Here is a 16,475-nt window from a genome sequence, read left to right on the forward strand (position 1 = left end):
GTGGCACTCTAGGGTAAAAGCCAGAGGCCTTCAGTGGCCGCCAAGACCCCGCGTGGGCCAGCCTCCCGTACCTCTCCTCCTCTAGTCCTTGCTCATGGCACCCTTGCTGTTCCTGGAGCACACCAGGCACACTCCTGCCCTTGGGTCTTTGCACTGGTCATTCCCTTTGCCCCAGATACCAACTCCCTTACCTTCCATTGTTTGCCTAATGACACCTGCTCTTCTCACCTTACTTAAAACTGCAGCCTGCGGCCCCTCCCTTGGCCCAGCATTCTGACTGCCCTTCCCCTTCTCTGTTTTACCCTCATGGAACTAATTCCTTTCGAGCATATGATATATTTTACTAATTGATTACACCTAATGCTTCTGTCTCCTCCGAGTTGAATGTAATCCCCGTGAGGGCAGGGATATACCCCAACTGACTAGAACAATGTCTGGTGTATATAGAAGGAGCTCATTAAATAGTCGCAGGGTAAACAAATGACTTTCTCCTGATTTGAGTCTTGTGCCTCAGTGGGACAGACAGGAAATTCCAAGTTAAATTTTGGGGATCCACGGCTGCTGGAAAGGAAAGAGGTGTGTAAGTGAGGGTCAAGTTGTTTGGAACGCACTTGTCCTCCTGTCCTCCGGAATGTTAGGAGATGTAGAATGATCCTCTAGGCAGGGTCTGCTTCTCACTCATAAGTGCAGTGCCTCCTCCAGGCTTCCAGGTCGAGTGCACTTGGCTTCTCTCAGTGCTGAGGCTGAACGTCTTCCTATAGGGTCAGTTGTACCTGTTAGTAATATAAAACAGTATTTTTATATTCAAACATATGCACGTGTGAAGTACACAGGCTTATTTTGGAGTAATGTGCATTTGATACTTGTGAATATAACATTCATGTGAATTAAGAGAGACGATGAGACTTGAAAGGCATTTGGGCATGTGGGGAACTTCTTTTCTCTCCTGAGTCCACATTCACTTTTCCCTTCCAAGGGAGGAGAAAGCCAAGAAGTAGTAAATGTTGGGTATTTGGAATTGTCCATCAGTGGATTTGAGTTTGTCCACCCAAAGCTGAACACAGTAGGCTTTCAAGGAATATCTGTTGAATGAATAAAGGAGTGAGTGATTATTTAAGATCAGTTGTTATACTTCATCCCTAGTTGCCAATGCAGATCATTTATTCATCTAAGCAACTTCATTGTCATTGTTTCCCGAGAAATAACCTAATGGATTCAACCATATTTGCTGAATGTTTGCCATGTGTCAGGCCCCAAGCTGGGTGCTGGAGTCATGGCCACGTGTGGGATATGGTCTTTGTCCAGAAGGAGCGCCCAGCCTGGGGGACATTGGTGCTCCAGGAACTGTGGATCCCATCCCATAGAGTTGGTAAGAAGTGCTGGTGATGGAGTGTTAGGAGTGTTGGGGGAACAGTGAATAGGGACACGTCAAATCTGGCGGGGGAGATGGGGGGAGTCACTGATGTCTCCCAAGAGGAAGCAGTTTTTGCATTGCAGTAGGGGAGGGAGAAGGCAAGATCCTAATTATACCACCATGGGAATGTGCTGTATCGGGTCTGTCTTGGGCTTAACTGGCTGAGGCACCATTTTGGAGATGCCCTCTCCAAGATGGCGGCCCTCCTCCATCCTCTCAGGGCTCAGGGGACCATGAGCACCCACATTCGCAGTGGTACCTCAGCCTTGCTGAGCCTCTGGCTTGGTTCTCTTATCGCAGAAAGGCATTTCATTCTTCGAGATCAGGCAGCCAGGACCCAAGGAGCTGTTTTCCTCCATTGTGCAAGCATGACAAATCATTAATTTTTGATTGATTTGCTTAGAATTATGGGCGCCCCAGCATTCTTTCCGCCGCTGAACAGCTGTATAACAAATGAATATATCAGTGTGCACAAAAGATTGGAGATCTAAGAGAAGCAATTACGTTGGCCACCCTCCCCCACCCTCACCCCTTCCCGGGCAATGAAGGGAGGAAATTTTTACCAGAAATTCCTCAAGTGGCTTTAAAAAAAAAAAAAAAATGCCTTTTTATAATTGAATTAAATCTTTATCTCTTTATCTTTTGCAGCAGATTTCCAAACACATACCAGTTCCCCATGTGCTTGGGTTCTATCCATCCAGGAGGAATCTTTAATAATGAAATTTCAACTCGTGAATTAAAACCAAAATGAAAAAAAGAAAAAGAAAAAAAAAAGGAGCAAATTCTACCCCTCCTTTTTGCCTGTTTTTTTTTTTTTTTTTTTTTTTTTTTTTTTTGGGTTGCTGCTATTCCTTTAAGATTTTGGAACCGTACCAGTGCACTAAATGTGACCTCCATAACTTTTAAATTAAGAATTTATGCTGGCTTGAAATTTATGAAATATTTCAGCATGAAAGAAAGCCTTTTTCCCTCAGGAAAATTGAGCAATAAATCACAGCACTGTGGATTTACTGCCCTAGAGCCAGCGAGAGATAGGATTTTTTTTTTTTTTTTTTGCTTCATTCTGAAAAAAAAAAATGTAATCATATAAGACAGCTTAGCTGCTATCCTCCTACTCTCTAGAATTTTTAATTTCAGCTGTTTCTGCTTGGATTTATTTCCAATATTCCTGCTCGGCTTTTCAATTTCCTCAGTTATTAAATTTTAATTCAGTGCATTAGCATTTAAATTAAAAAAGGGTTTATTTTATCGAAATCGTTGGCCAGCCCCCATCCCGTAGCACACGAATTGCCTGTTTCTGCCATTTGCACAAAATGTGAAATGCAGCTAATGTCCTACAACTTACATTTGCACAAATTCAGAAATAAAATTTCTGGGTTTGGAATAATATTTTCTTTCCAAGAAAATCCTTAATAAGAGAATGGAAAAGAACAACTTAACATTCATTTGGGAGGGAACAGGAGGGTCGAATGAAACCGAAAATAGCTTTGCCCGGGTCCTAAGGAGAAACTGGTGTCAAAGGAATGGATGGGGTGGGCAAAGGGGGCCAGGTGCCCTTGTGGAGAGCTGGGGGGTGTGTGGATGCCTGTACCCCCACCTTGTAAGCGTGAGGAGGAGGGTCTCTCATGCGCCCACTGTGCCCCGCCCCATTTCACTTGCCACAGAGGGGCTTGGTTAAGATTGGATCAGCTCCATACAGAGAAACAGAGATGAAGGGTGGCAGGAGACCTGATTTAACTCTCATGCCTCCTGTCCCGTTTCTACCAATGAGAACCTCAGGTCCATGGAAAAGGAAGGAGCCTGCCCAAGGTGGGAGCCAGACAGAGCCAGACAGAAGCTGCATCTATAGGAGCACATGGTCCATTGGCAGCTGGATTTCCATTGCTCAAGCGGGTACTACAGATACCTGGCCTGTGTTTAGTACCTAGTACTTAACAAGTACTGAGTACTTACTACTCAGTGTATTTGGTATCGTTTTGACCAGCCCTTCAGAGGAAGCCTCAGAGCTGTGGGGTCTGGTGGATGCTAATGAGATGCTGACTTGTAGCGTGGGATTTGGATCACTCCCTGAGACAGGCCGGGTAGACCCCTGGAGCAGAGCAGGTCGGCCCTGCCCCTCGCTCATCTGCCGTGCAATCAGTACTTAGTCCGTGCTAGGTACTTTTACACGCGTTACCTTATTTATCAGAAGTCTCGCCAGTCCTAGGAGATAGTCCTGGGGGTGGCATATTGCCATTTTGCACCTGAGGAAACTGAGGCCTTGAGGGTGCAGGTGACTTACCAAGAATCATACAGCCCGGAAATGGCAAAAGCGGGGCTCCAAACTCAAGACCGTCTATTGACGCCAGACCCCGTGCCATTCACCTTCAATGCAAATTGAGAAGCAGGTCAGATTACCCTGGGTAAAAGTGAGTTAGTTGGTGGTTTAGGTTGAATCTTAGGAAATGGCTGGTATTAGACCATTTGGAAAATGACTGTCAGAGGTTCAGAGGTTCAGCTTAATTCAAGCAGTAGGTAGTTGTGAGGACGCAGGCAGAGCTCACCTGGCATCTCACAGATCTCTCCGCCTGAAGGTCGGTGCCCTCAGCACTGTGGGCTCCCGCTGGGGCTGGGAGGGCCCCTCACGGCTGGTCTGGACTCAGCCAGGCCCAAGTGCCATGATTGACGGGAGCTGTGATACGAACACATGCTTTCTCGGACATCTCTGCCTTGCGCCTGTCGTCCACCAGTGCGCCCACCCGCATCAGCTCCGGTAAGCGGCCATGTCACATCTGCCCAGGTGGCCCTCGGCCCTCCAGCGGCTGCGTTTCCTCTGCCGCACCGCCCGAGTTTCTGTGCAGGGATTTGTTTGGACCACTGAACATTTTTAGCATTTTGTCTTTGTTTTATAAAAATTGGTGGAAAACAAAACTGAGAGTTGCTATTGGTGGCAAAAGCACAAGTATCACAAACATTAAAAGGGAAACGTAGGTGGAGATGATAAGGTGTGCCAGAGACAGAATCTTTTCTCCTACCTGGTGTCATGTTCACTGTCCTCATGTGATCAACCCTGGGTGAAACGGGGAAGGAAAAGGACCAAAAAAAAAAAAAAAGACAACATGAAAATATGTATGAAATGCTAGAAATACATGGCCCAGAGTTGAGTCTGAAAGATGAGAGATCATTTGGGATTGTATAATGTTTTAAAGCTCTCTGGGGCAGAATTTCCACCCTTTACCACTTCTGCCTCTTGGGATATGAAGATTAAAACAAGTTCTTCCCATTCACTTTCCATAGAAGTTTTGGGGAATGCAAGATGTCGGAAAGAGGCTGTAATTGATCCCATTCTTTTGCTCCCAGTGAAATAATATGCAAACCATTTTCCGCTTTCTTGTTTCTTCCACTGAAGTAATACACCAGCATCCCATTAATTTCTCCCTCCCAGGCCTCGCGTTTCTACCTCCTTACTTGTCCTTCATCTTTGCATTTCCCCGGTCGGGGCAGTGGGGGCTGTGTGGGTTTCCTTCATTTCCCGATTGGCTCTTCTTCTGAATGTTGGCGGGAGATAAAATATTCCAGAGCTGAGCGAAGAGGGCACCGGAGTGACCCAGACCTAGGCTTGTAGCTGTGGGATGTTGGATAAACGACTTACATTCTTGGACTCTTGTTGCCTCACTTGTAAAATGGGGATGTTGTGTATGTATGTTGGGGGACCGACCCATCAGGAGGACTAAATAAGAAGCATTAAATGTTGCCTCACTTGTAAAATGGGGATATTGTGTATGTATGTTGGGGGACCCATCAGGAGGACTGAATAAGAAGCATTAAATGTGCGGACACTGGCGCCTGATGGGATGTTAGCTGGGGGAGGGAGTCTGGACACCCCTGGGGGCCAGGCAGGAGGGCCGAGCGTAAGGCAAGACGGAGCAGCGGGCACTGTGGAAAACCAGGTGTGGCAGCCCTAGCTGGCTGTGGTCATGTGGGCCCAAGTGCTGCTTTCACATGCTGAAATCCGGCCTTCTTTGGGTGAAATCCTTGGTGTTTTTACATATTGACCGCATTGAAGTCCACCATCTGGTTTTGCCAGTTTGCAACTTCTTAGTAAGCGCGCTCATCCAAAGGTGGCTGCAGTTGTCTTTCTTTTAGGTCCACAATCCTGAAATTCAAAAACCTTGAAAGCAGAAAGATGTTTTGTAATCGGTGAGGTGGCACAAGTTGGCCTGAAGGGAGAAGAGACTCATTGCGTCTTCACTGAGCCTCTGTAGGGCTGACCGCATACGTTTCACTCTGGAAGTATCACTGTGTGCTTGAGTCGGGGTCGGGGGATGGGGTGTCTCCCCAGACCCTGCCAGGGTGTTTCAAAATACAGAACACGTGCGCTACATTACCTTCCTAAACTTGGAAGGATTCTGAATTTGGAAACACATGTGTGCCAGAGTTTTGAACCTGCATTATTCTAAGTGTGATTAATATTATTGTAAATGCTTTGACAAAGCCAGGAAAATGCATCTTCGACCAGTGCGCCCTTCCCATTTCTGCAGCCTACTTCAGCTTCTGCATAGAGGTCCCCCCAATACCAGCCTAGTGGTCAGGAACCCCAGGTATCGGTCATTCAGTCCTCATGAGACTTCAGGCAGCTCCCTCCTGGCTCAGGCCCTGGGTCTCTCCATCTGAACCAGAACTTTATGATTTCTGAAATTTTCATTTGGTCAGCCTTATCTCCCTGTCCACCCCTACCCCACCCCCACCCCCAAATAAGAAGAGATTAAGAACCAGTACTCTCTTGTCTCTCCCTGCTAGGAGGGTTGGGGGACAGAATATTTTAACATAATAGGATTTTCCCCCTCCGGTTGGTAGGAATAAATCTGCGGCTACTGTTTTATTGGAAATCCCAGATGAAAATAAAAATGGTGCAATTCAATCTCAGATTTAGCTGGTTACTTACTTTTCACTGAGTCCCCAGGGCCCTGTGGTTGCTGGGTTTGTGTTGGCAATGGGTGCTCCTCTGGATTTAAAGGGCCAAGCAAATTCCGGGGGTGGGGGCGGGGGGTGGGGTGGGTGGTCTGACTCCCTCTTACCACTAGGGGCAGATTTTCCCCACCTGGAAGAATGGAGCAGGGGTTTGTGCTAGCTCTCCCTTCCGTCTGGAGGCGGGTGTCGAGGGGGAGCTTGGTGGGGCATCAGTGGGTAGGGTCTGTGGTTTCCCCCATGGCTGATGGAGGTGTTTTGGGTTTCTCTTGCAGGCTGACGGAGCCAGTGCAGCTGGAAGGAAAAGCACGGCGAGCAGGTACACTCCCCGTGCCCATGGCTGTCCCCTTCCCTGCCCCCCCTCCCCGTTTCACAGCTGACAGCCACCTCTCTCTGGTCCTTCCCTTCCCCTGAAAGGGGGTGGGTGGTCCAGGCCAGCTCCCTTTGCTGAGAAGTATCCATACTTCCCCGGAGGATGTGCGGTCGTGGTTAGGCCCCGGTACCCTCTCTGAGCAGCCACAAATGGACCAAGGATGACTGGGTTCTGAACTGGCCTTTGGGCGCTCGAGCTGGGGGGAATTATGGTGAAGCACGAGGCTGGGCAGAGGACCGGGCTCGAATCCCATCTCGGCTGCCGTGCAGTGACCTCCAGAGCAGCCTGCCCATCCCATCCTAGTTTGGAACTCGTGGCCCAGCTTGAGTCCTGTGCTCGTCTCCCTGAATCTCACCACCCCCCCCCAACAGCAGGGGGAGGGGATACTCTGCATAGCCAGACCAGGGCTGTGTCCTCACCCTGGGAGCTGGCAGGAGTTTGGATGGGGGGGGGGGGTCCCTCAAGGAAAGCTGGGCAGTCATTCCCGAAGAAGGCGGGAAAAGATGCTGGATAGGCCCACGCTGCAGATGTCTGCCGCTGGTGGTGGCACAGGCAGGCACTTGGTGCATGTCAGCGCTGTTTCTGCTGTCGCCGTGTTCCCTCAGGGAGGGCGGAGCTGGAGTGGCCAAATGACCTTTACGGGGGCCACTGGAGATAGGAGGAAGGCAAGGGACCAACGAGAGTTGGCTCTCCAAGCCACACACACCAGATCTGGACCGGGCTCTAGGATTACCTACTGGAGTTGGGGTCAGAGTATGAACGCCAGGCAGAGGAACTTTCCCTTTAGTCCACAACTGGTTCTTTAGAACGTTAAGAGATTTTTGTAGAAGAGAGGGTCTGTGGCCAAGTGAGTGTGAAGGACAGCGGGTTCAACAGAGGCAACAGATTTCTTTGCTGTGGGTCCTTTTCAGTCTCTCACCTGCTCATGTGTGCGCCTGACAACATCTGGGATGAGAATTCCGTATTTCTCCAAGTTGTTTAACTGTGGAACCCTTTTATTGAAAGTTTGGCTGTGGAGCAAGTGTTCCTTGGAACACGCTTCGGGAAACGACGGGGAGCCATTGCTCTTTGAGAAAGAGTCACATGCTTGGCTCTGTGGTTTGGGAAGATCACCCCAGCAACCGTGTGCAGGGTGGATTGGAGGCGGCTAGAATGGAGGCAGAGATACCGGGCCGGAGGTCACCGTGACCCACACCACCCAGCACGGCCCGGCTCCCAGCCGCTTCCCCTTGCTCCCCCTGACCTCCTCTCAGTTTATCTACCCCCCTAAACCAGGGGTCGACCAGCTTTACCTGTAAAGGGCCAGATAGTAAATATTTTTACAGTTTGAAGACCATAGGTCTCTCTGGCAACTTCTCTGTCCCATCAGTGCCTGTGAAAGCACCATAGGTGATCCATAAATACCCAGTCTGTGGTTTGCCAACCCCTGGCCTCAGCTGACTCTTGCCTGAGAGCCTTTCCAGCTGCTGTTCCCTTTGGCTGGAATGTACTTTTCTCTGATCTTCCTTCACGTCTTGACTCCATCCTCCCCTGGGAGAAACCTTCCCTGCACCTCTCCTTCAAGGGCCTGTGGCCTGTGGCCTGTGTCCCTCATAGGCTGTTCATGCTCTGTATTTATCCCACGTATTTGCGTAATTTTCTCTGCCTCTCCTCTTAGGGTACCAGATCCATAGGCAGAAACCCCTAGCAGGCGCTCAGTGTTTGGGGGACGGATATCCTGAATGAGATGGGAGATATGGGGATGATGTGGGGGTGGGGGGTAGACCACCAGGCTCAGGCCTGTGAACGCTGGCAGTGACACCTGTGGCCGGCAGCTGCCCAGCGCCTTGTGTTTGGCTGCTGGGCCCCTGGTCGTGGGATTTCGTGTAAGAGCAGTACATGGGGCGGCGGCAGTCCCTAGACTGGGGGTGCCTGGAAGTGCTTCCTGGTTTGGATTGTCACGACTGGAAGGGGCCTCGGAGCTTGTCCAGTCCCACCCTCTCCCTGGACACTTGGGGAGGGACGGCGCTGCTCGGGGTCTTGTGATGAATAAGTGATGTCAGGCCTCGAACCTGCTAAAGCAGGGTGCTTATCCCCACTCAACAGTGCTGTGCTAGAGTGAGGGTCTGGCCAGCCTCTCCCACTGACCCCCATGTTTATTGAGCAGCTGTTCTGCTAGGCCCAGTGCCGTGTGTCAGAACTCAGACGGATTCGATGCTAAAGTAGTCATCCAGCAGACTCTTGAGTGTGGACAGAGGACGAGCCTCCATCTGTTTCTTAGGACTTTCATGCAGGTGTAGTTCTTGCCGTCACTTTCCGATGCGTGAGTTTCTCCCACACCAGGTCAGAAGGCCGCAGGCAGGTTTCCCCATAGCAGCAATGGCTGCCTGAAGTTCTGAATTGAGTCTTACCAGCCTCAGGCTGCCGTCAGAGGGAGAAGAGGTGCCTGGCCTGGTCAGGGGAAGGGGGGATGGCACGTGTACCATCAGTTTGCCCGGCCTCAGTAGCCTGGGCTTGCACATACTCTGTGACAGAATGCTATCCCCACAGTGCCAGAATATGCACCAGGAAGGGCCAGCTCAAGTCTTAGGGTCATGTGTGACTTAAAGAAGAAATTTCTAGTGGTAACAACTAGCATTCATTCAGCACTTCTGTGTCAGGCTCTGAGCTAAGTGATTCACATATATTAGATTATTGTTAACTGATGTAATCTTTATAATAGCCCTATGAAGGAGATACTCTTATTATTTCCACTTTACAGAAGAGGAAACTGAGGCATGGAGTGCTTAACGGGCCTCAGGCTGACCAGTTGGAAGTGAGCAGTAGAGCCGGGATGCCCACCCAGGTCTCACTTCTCTGATAGGTACACTTAACCACTGTTCCCTCCCACTTCTGAGGATGAAGTGGTCAGTTAACAGATGTTAGAGGAGCCTGTTAGGGGCTGGGGGCTGTGCCATCGGCTAGGTGCTTGTCAAGAAGCCAGGGACTTTGAAGGAGCTCAACCAGTGAGTTTACATTGATTCTATAATTAAAGCTAATAGAGCATCTTTGAGAGACCCAAACAGTACTGTTGTATAGTGACCCAGCATTCAGTCTGAGAAGTGAATTATGCGTTAAATATCAGGAGAATATTAATGCAGGCCATAGCTGAGGCCACTTGCGAATTTGACCCTGGCCTTGTGTTAGATCGGCCAGGTGGGGTTTAGACACCTCGGCACTTTGCAGAGCATTAGACACATTTAGTCCCTGTTTCAGATGGAGAAACAAAGGCCCGAGGCTCCCTGAAGTCAGAGTTAGGCTATGCCACCCTGGCCAGGAATGACCTAGAAGGAGCCCCGGCCCTCTGACACAGGCCTCCTCCCCCAGCTCCCGGCCGGGTCCCGGCGCACTCGGTTATTATGCCAAGGTCTGCTTTCTTCCCAGCGCCTGTCTTTTGGCCCAGAACGCCTAATTTTGTTACTTCTCCAGAGGGCCTCTGGCTAAACCCCAAAACCAACAGCACGGACTGCTAAGGAATTAGTGTTAAATTGAGGGGGACAAGGAGAGGTGGTGTTTCTGATCCTAAGAAACAGCCGAATGTGGTTTGGTTTACTTCTCTGTAACCCAACCTGGGTCGATTTTACAGGACCGGTGATCCCTGCACTTGAGGTCAGTGCTGACTTGGTGTGCAGGTTACAAACCACATAGCACAACTGTAGCCAGACTTCACTTATTCTGAGAGGCATGGGGGCTGTGGGGCCTTAACTGTGGAAAATTCTAAAGGAAATGCAGTTTTTGTAACCAAGTAAACGTAGCTACAGGGTTGCTGTAATGAAGAATTATGCCTTTTTTGTCAGTTGAAGGTTTTTAGAGCTGATAGGGCTCTATAGATAATCTGGAGTAACTGTCTCATTTTCAGATAAGGAAACCAGGGATAGAAGAGGTTAAGGGACTCATTGCCTTGCTGTGTAGACCGGTTGCCTAACAAGCAATCAGGATCTTGTAAACAGAGAGATTTGGTCGGGAGTGGGGGGTTGGTGATAAGACCAAATCTCATGCATTCATTCCGCAAATACTTAGCGCCTACAAAGGGCCAGGATCTGATCTGGGTGCTGGAAATACAGTGGTGAACAAAACAGAAATCCCTGGCCTTGTGGAACTCGTTTTCTAGTGAGAGTGGAGGCGATGTAATCAATACATACAATGTGTGGTATGTCATAGGCTAAACAGTGATGGGAGTGAGAGAGAAGCAGAATGGGGATTGGGAGAGCCAGAAGGAGTATTGCATCACCAGAAGGTGACATTTGAAAGGATTTGAAGAAAATGAGGGACTGAACCAAGCAGTCATTGGGGAGAAACACATTCAGGCAGAGAGAACAACAGGTGCAAAGGCCCTGGGGCAGTGGTGTGTAGATTGTGTTGGAGCAGGAGCAAGGAAGCTGATATGGCAGATAGCGCTTTGGAGGCTATCATCAGGACTTTGGCCATTACCCTACATGAGGTGTGGGGAGCCACTGGAGAGTTTGAGCAGAGGGATGGTATGATATGATTTGGTTTTAAAAGGATCATTCTGGCTGCCAGAAGGTGAATAAACAGCAAGAGGCAGGATTAAAGAGGTGTCGCCAAGAGTTCAGGACAGGCAGGCCCTTAAAAGGTAGCCTTGGAAGTGAGTTTCCGAAGGCTGTATCTTCTCAGGCCCGGGGAATCCAGTTCAGCAAAGCATTGTGTGAGTTCTGAATCCAAATAATGCACACTTCTCCATGGCTGGTCTGCCAGGTCACTTCCTCACCTTCTCTCTAGCCCCGCTGAGGGCCAGGCAGCTCATTAGCACCGTGCTGAGGAGCCCAGACTGCCTGGGTCCAGGTCCCGGGGCTACCCACTGCCTGGTTGTGTGACCTTGGGCTAGGTACACAATCTCCAGTTTCCTCATCTGGAAAATGGGAATTATATTAGACCTTCCCTCATAGTGTTGTCAGTGAAATAGTAATATGCATACGCCTAATACAATGCCTGGCCCATAGTAGGTGTTCAGGAAACATTTATTTTTATCACCACCGTGCTGGATTCCCTTCCTAGGAGGAGATGACAGTGGGATGGCGATTGATTTCTTGTTGAGTCTGGACCCTGGAGAGAGGACTGGAGTCAGGGACGAGGGTGGGGGTGGAGCTCATATTTGTCAAGGGCTGACCCCCATCCAGTCACACACAGATCTCCTTTGGTCCTCCCCTCTGAGGTAGTGATACTGTCCCTCCTCCTCAGAGGGAATTGAGGAATAGGCTTGTCCAAGGTCACACACGTCGTAAAATAGCTTTGGACGTAGCTGAGTCTCGGTCCTTCAGGCCAAGCTTTCTCACTGGTGGACCATTACTTAATCGGATCACCACGTGTATGCAGCCACATAATTATTATTATTATTATTATTATTATTATTATTATTACTTTTAAAAGAATACCTTCTTGTTTCGCATTTTGGTTTTCAGCAGTAAAATCAAAGTATCCCTGAACAAATTAACTTCATTTGTACAAAAAACTCACAGTAGCAGTTGGCTCCAATGGTGGTCCCTGACCAGTACGATATTAGCAGAATGGATTATTGGAGCATGCTGGGTATATTTTAGCCAGGGCACATCTTTATCTTGATTCTAGGCTTATGGTGCAGTTATTGGAGCTCGGATTTGGTTTCCAGAAATGTGTATGCTCACCATACCAAACTTGGGGCGAAGTCAGGCCACAAAATGCCATAAAATTGCAGGCTGACTCTGGGGACCCTGTACCCATTCCACGAGGCCAGTGCTTTTTTGGTGGGCAGGGCTTCCTGTCTGCCTGATCAGTTACTGTTAAACCTAGGCTCTGCAGATAGGGCAGATTCCAGAAAATTCAGGCATGTCCTTAGGTTGCCCTCTGGAGACAGCCACAGAAATGCAAACTAATGCACATCGAAAGCAGTGAATCATTTTTGCCAAATGGCTTGCGGTGGTCGAGCAGAGGGAGGTGACTGGGGTCCCTAGGGAGCCCTGTGCTCAGTGCATGCACCCAGGAGTTTTCAGTGCACGCACCCAGAAGGAGTCTGAACAGATTCGGCAAGTGGCGCCCCTGCACCGACCCGACCCGTTCAGGGCATGCAGAAGTCTCGCCTCGTCCTGAAGAGGCGCCATCTTGAGAGGGTAACTCGGATCGTCCAACCCCGTTGCTTCTTGGGCCCCTTGATGTCAAAGGCCCTCGATCTGAGAAAACAGCTCAGGAAGTTTCCACAGCCTCACCGTTTGTCTGGCTCTGCTAACGGAACAGAAAGATTCTCACCCTCAGCTTGTGCTTCCTCCAGCTTTCCATGCAAAGCGTGATGCTTAAGAATGCCCTTATGCTCCAAACCTACCTTCCTGCTCACTGCCGCCTTCGCATCCTGCAGTGAACTTGGCTGCAGTGTGTCCTCCTCCCCCTCCTCATCACTGCTGCCTGGGGAGGGGGGCGGCCATGCCCACCACTTCTTCTGTTTTCTGGGGCTGAAAAATCGCCCCTCTGCATTCAGTTAGGAGTACTCCATCATTGGCCTACGAGCTGATATTTTTCATAGTTTGGCCAAACTTTCCACGTTTTTGTCTGGCAAGTACTTGGTAAGGATGAGAGAAAAGAGCTAACATTTATGGAGCCCCACTAGGTGTGAGGTGTTGTGCTGGGTGCCTCGTGTACATCTCTGTCCTTGAATCTTCTAAACAACTCTTAGTGGTTCGCATTAACTTCACCAGCTTCCATGCGAGGAGAGCGGGGCGTAAGTAGGTTAGAAAGCTTGGCAACGGCTCAGCGTCTAGTTCATTACCCCCGAACACCTTGGGAAGACGTGGACCACATTAGGGGCACATTGGCGGCCGAAGGGCAGCTCCGGGCATCAGCTGTCAGTGTGGGCAGGATGTTGGAGCAGAGGGGTCCTGCTGGGAAGCTTCTTTACCTTTCATTCCAAGGAGAAAGTGGCCGGAGGAGCTGGGCGTCAGAGAGAGAGAGAGATAGTAGCTAAGTCTCAGCCTCAGTAGGGAATCATTTTGGTGGCAGAGGGAGCGTAATTTTTCTCTGTTCTCACATCAGCCAGCGTGACGACCAACGTAGGAGTCGTCTTGGTCTTCGCTGGTTGAGTCGGCTGCTCTCTGGGGTCTGCATGGGACCCCGCAGGTGCCCCAGAGGGTCTCTGCAGGACTGCGGGCAGGGACTCTGCTGTGACCCCCCCCCCTTCCCCACCTGCCAGCGGAGGGAATGCTGTCCGAGTAAGAAGTCCTGAGTCTGCAGTGTCCCTGACAATTGGGTGAGGAGAAACTCAGAAAGGTGAGTCTTGGGAGAGCAGTGCACCTTCCTCACGGTTCCGAATTGTACCATCGCTACACCCATTGGACGAGGAATGCAGCGTGTCTCTTTAAAATGCTGTTAGCAGTAATTCTTTTTAATGACCTGGGCCAACCTTCCCTGTGCCATGACACCCGTAAAAGAAGTTCCCAGCTGTCCCCGGAGGGCCCCATCCTGCTAAATGTCGGAGTTGGTGACTTGACAGCATTGCTCAAGACTCCTGCTTTTCTCTATTTTAGGTTTAAATTAACCAGGGAATTAACTCTTAATATTTAAATCTTCATGCTGTCTTTCGGAACTGCAGTATTACCCAGCGTCGTGGCTGACTGACAACATACATTGAAGAAAATTAAGTGCCTACGAATTATCTCAAACTAATGATATATTTATGCATTGTAGGTTATTTTGAATTTCTAGACTGTTAAGAGTTGTTTAATAGGTTAATAGTTTTAATCTATTAATCTAATCTTTTCTGCTTGACTATTTATTAAAATATATCAGTGATACATGACAAATGGAAGCACAGATAATTCTGAGGGTTATTAAGGCATGGGCGATGTGAAGATTTGAAACACGGGTGGAATAGTAAACACACGAGCCTCATTATCAGGGTTTGTGGAAACTGGGGTTTTGCTCTAGGGGTCTCTCTCTCTTGGTCCTTCCTGGCTGGTGGAAGCCGCAGTCTCCAACCTGGTTGCGATTCCTGTCCTCATCACTGAAAGCAGGAGACCCTGTGTCCAAAGGCCGTATCTGAACAGCAGCCATTTTAGAAGACTTCAAGGAGAGTTAGAGGTCAACAGTGAACAAAAGCCCAAGCACATTTCTCTGTGGCAGACGTGGAACTCCTCGTTCCTTAATTTTATCGCATTTCTATGTTGCTGTTTGAAGCATCTTAGCATGTGCCCCTGTCTGTCCGGATGCTGAGGATACAGTAGGAGATGAGGGGACGTACTCGTCTCTTGGAATTTCTGGTCCGTCAGTCGTTAATTTGTTCATTCATTCAACAGGTGTTTTGTTGTCGTTGTTTTTAGTCGTCTCTTCTTTTGAGAAGAGAAACAGAAGTCCTCCAAGTGATTCAAAGCCCAGGCGTTAGAGTTGGGCAGATCTGATTGAATCCCATTCTGTCACTAGGAAGCTGTGTGGCCATGAAAAAGTCACTCTGTTTCTCTGATTCTCAGTTTTCTTATCTTAAAGCAAAACTACCCAGCCTGTCAGGCGTTGTGATATGCCTGGCATCAGTGGGACGGTGCATGGATCCGGTGTGAAGCACCATGCCTGGCATGTCACAGCCACCCAGTACGCCACAGGGGCCCTTGTCCTCACTCCCTCATTATGGTACCGTTGCCGTTCTCACCTCCACCTTCATGCTGGCGTATCTATCTCCGGTGATTGTCTGCTTGTGTCGTTCAGCAGACATTAGCTGTCATCTGCTGGGAGCCGGGCACGGGGATACAAAATGGCAGTGGGGTAGAGCCCTTACCCCTGGAGGTCTCTCCTAAGCACGTGGAATCAGAGAGCACATTCAGAGCAGGAGCCTAGAAGCAGAGGGGGCACTCTCAGAAACCACAGGGCTGAGGCTGCAGGCTCCCTGATGGATGTCAGAGAGAGCAGCCACTGGGGAGCCCAGTGCCCCATCTTGGGCCCTGCAGCCTCAAGAGCAGGTGTCATTTTGCAGGACAGATCATCACTTGGTGCACCTTAGACTTTCATGTCTTCTATGTTAGCAATATCTCAACAAAACTGGAGGCCCCGTGTTATCAGAGAATAGCAGGGAGTCCGGTGTGGCCAGCAAGGGGGGTGTGTTAGCAGATGAGGCCAGCGGGCGCTTGGAACATGTCGCAGGGAGCCCTGAGGGTTGGGACGAGGGCTCTGGCTGTTATTCTGGCTGAGATGTGGAACCACAGTGGGTTTTGGGCCTAGAGGTGACATCACCTGGCTTGTTTGGACGGGGCCGCCTTGGCAGCTCTGTTGAACGTCGACATCGGGGCGTTGGGCAGGGGTAGCAGCAGGAGACCGGCTGTGAGGTATGGGGGTGTGGTTGTGTGTGGTTATGGCAGCAAGACAGGAGGCAGGGGAAGGCAGCTGGGACCCGGGGGTGGGCAGGTGCTGGGAAAGAGTAGCCAGGTTCTGGACATACCTCAAAGGGGGAGTTGACAGGATCTGCCAGTAGGGAACAGAGGTTAGTTCCAGAGCCGGGGCCCGAGAAGCTGGAGGGATGTAATTGCTACTAACTGAAATAAAGTCTGCAGTTATTTGACGGTGGCATCGTGGACTCAAGCTGTAGTGGGATGGGAGTCAGAAGGATAGTTGTCTTGACTTGGGGGGAGGTATGTTACAACAGCTCAGTTGGGGCCTGTTAAATATGGGTCCCTGTGGGGCATCCAGGAGGAGGTGTCCAGCAGGCAGTTTTGTGTGTGCAGGTCTGGAGTTTGGGGGGAAGTCCAAGCTGGAGAC

General features: G+C 49.8%; 1 protein-coding gene across 20 annotated transcripts in view; it reads left to right on the forward strand.

Moving 5' to 3' along the window:
- Positions 1-16,475, forward strand: part of ZNF618 (zinc finger protein 618) — a 186,020-nt gene that overhangs the window by 95,860 nt on the left and 73,685 nt on the right. For all 20 annotated transcript variants that reach the window (XM_086683777.1, XM_086683780.1, XM_086683778.1 and 17 more), the window contains exon 2: positions 6,637-6,680. In XM_086683777.1, coding sequence (XP_086539903.1) covers positions 6,637-6,680 — 44 coding nt within the window. The remainder of the gene's footprint in view (positions 1-6,636; positions 6,681-16,475) is intronic.

Source organism: Puma concolor, chromosome D4, assembly GCF_028749965.1.
Source record: "Puma concolor isolate L17-30 chromosome D4, mPumCon1.1.hap2, whole genome shotgun sequence".
NCBI lineage: Eukaryota > Metazoa > Chordata > Mammalia > Carnivora > Felidae > Puma > Puma concolor.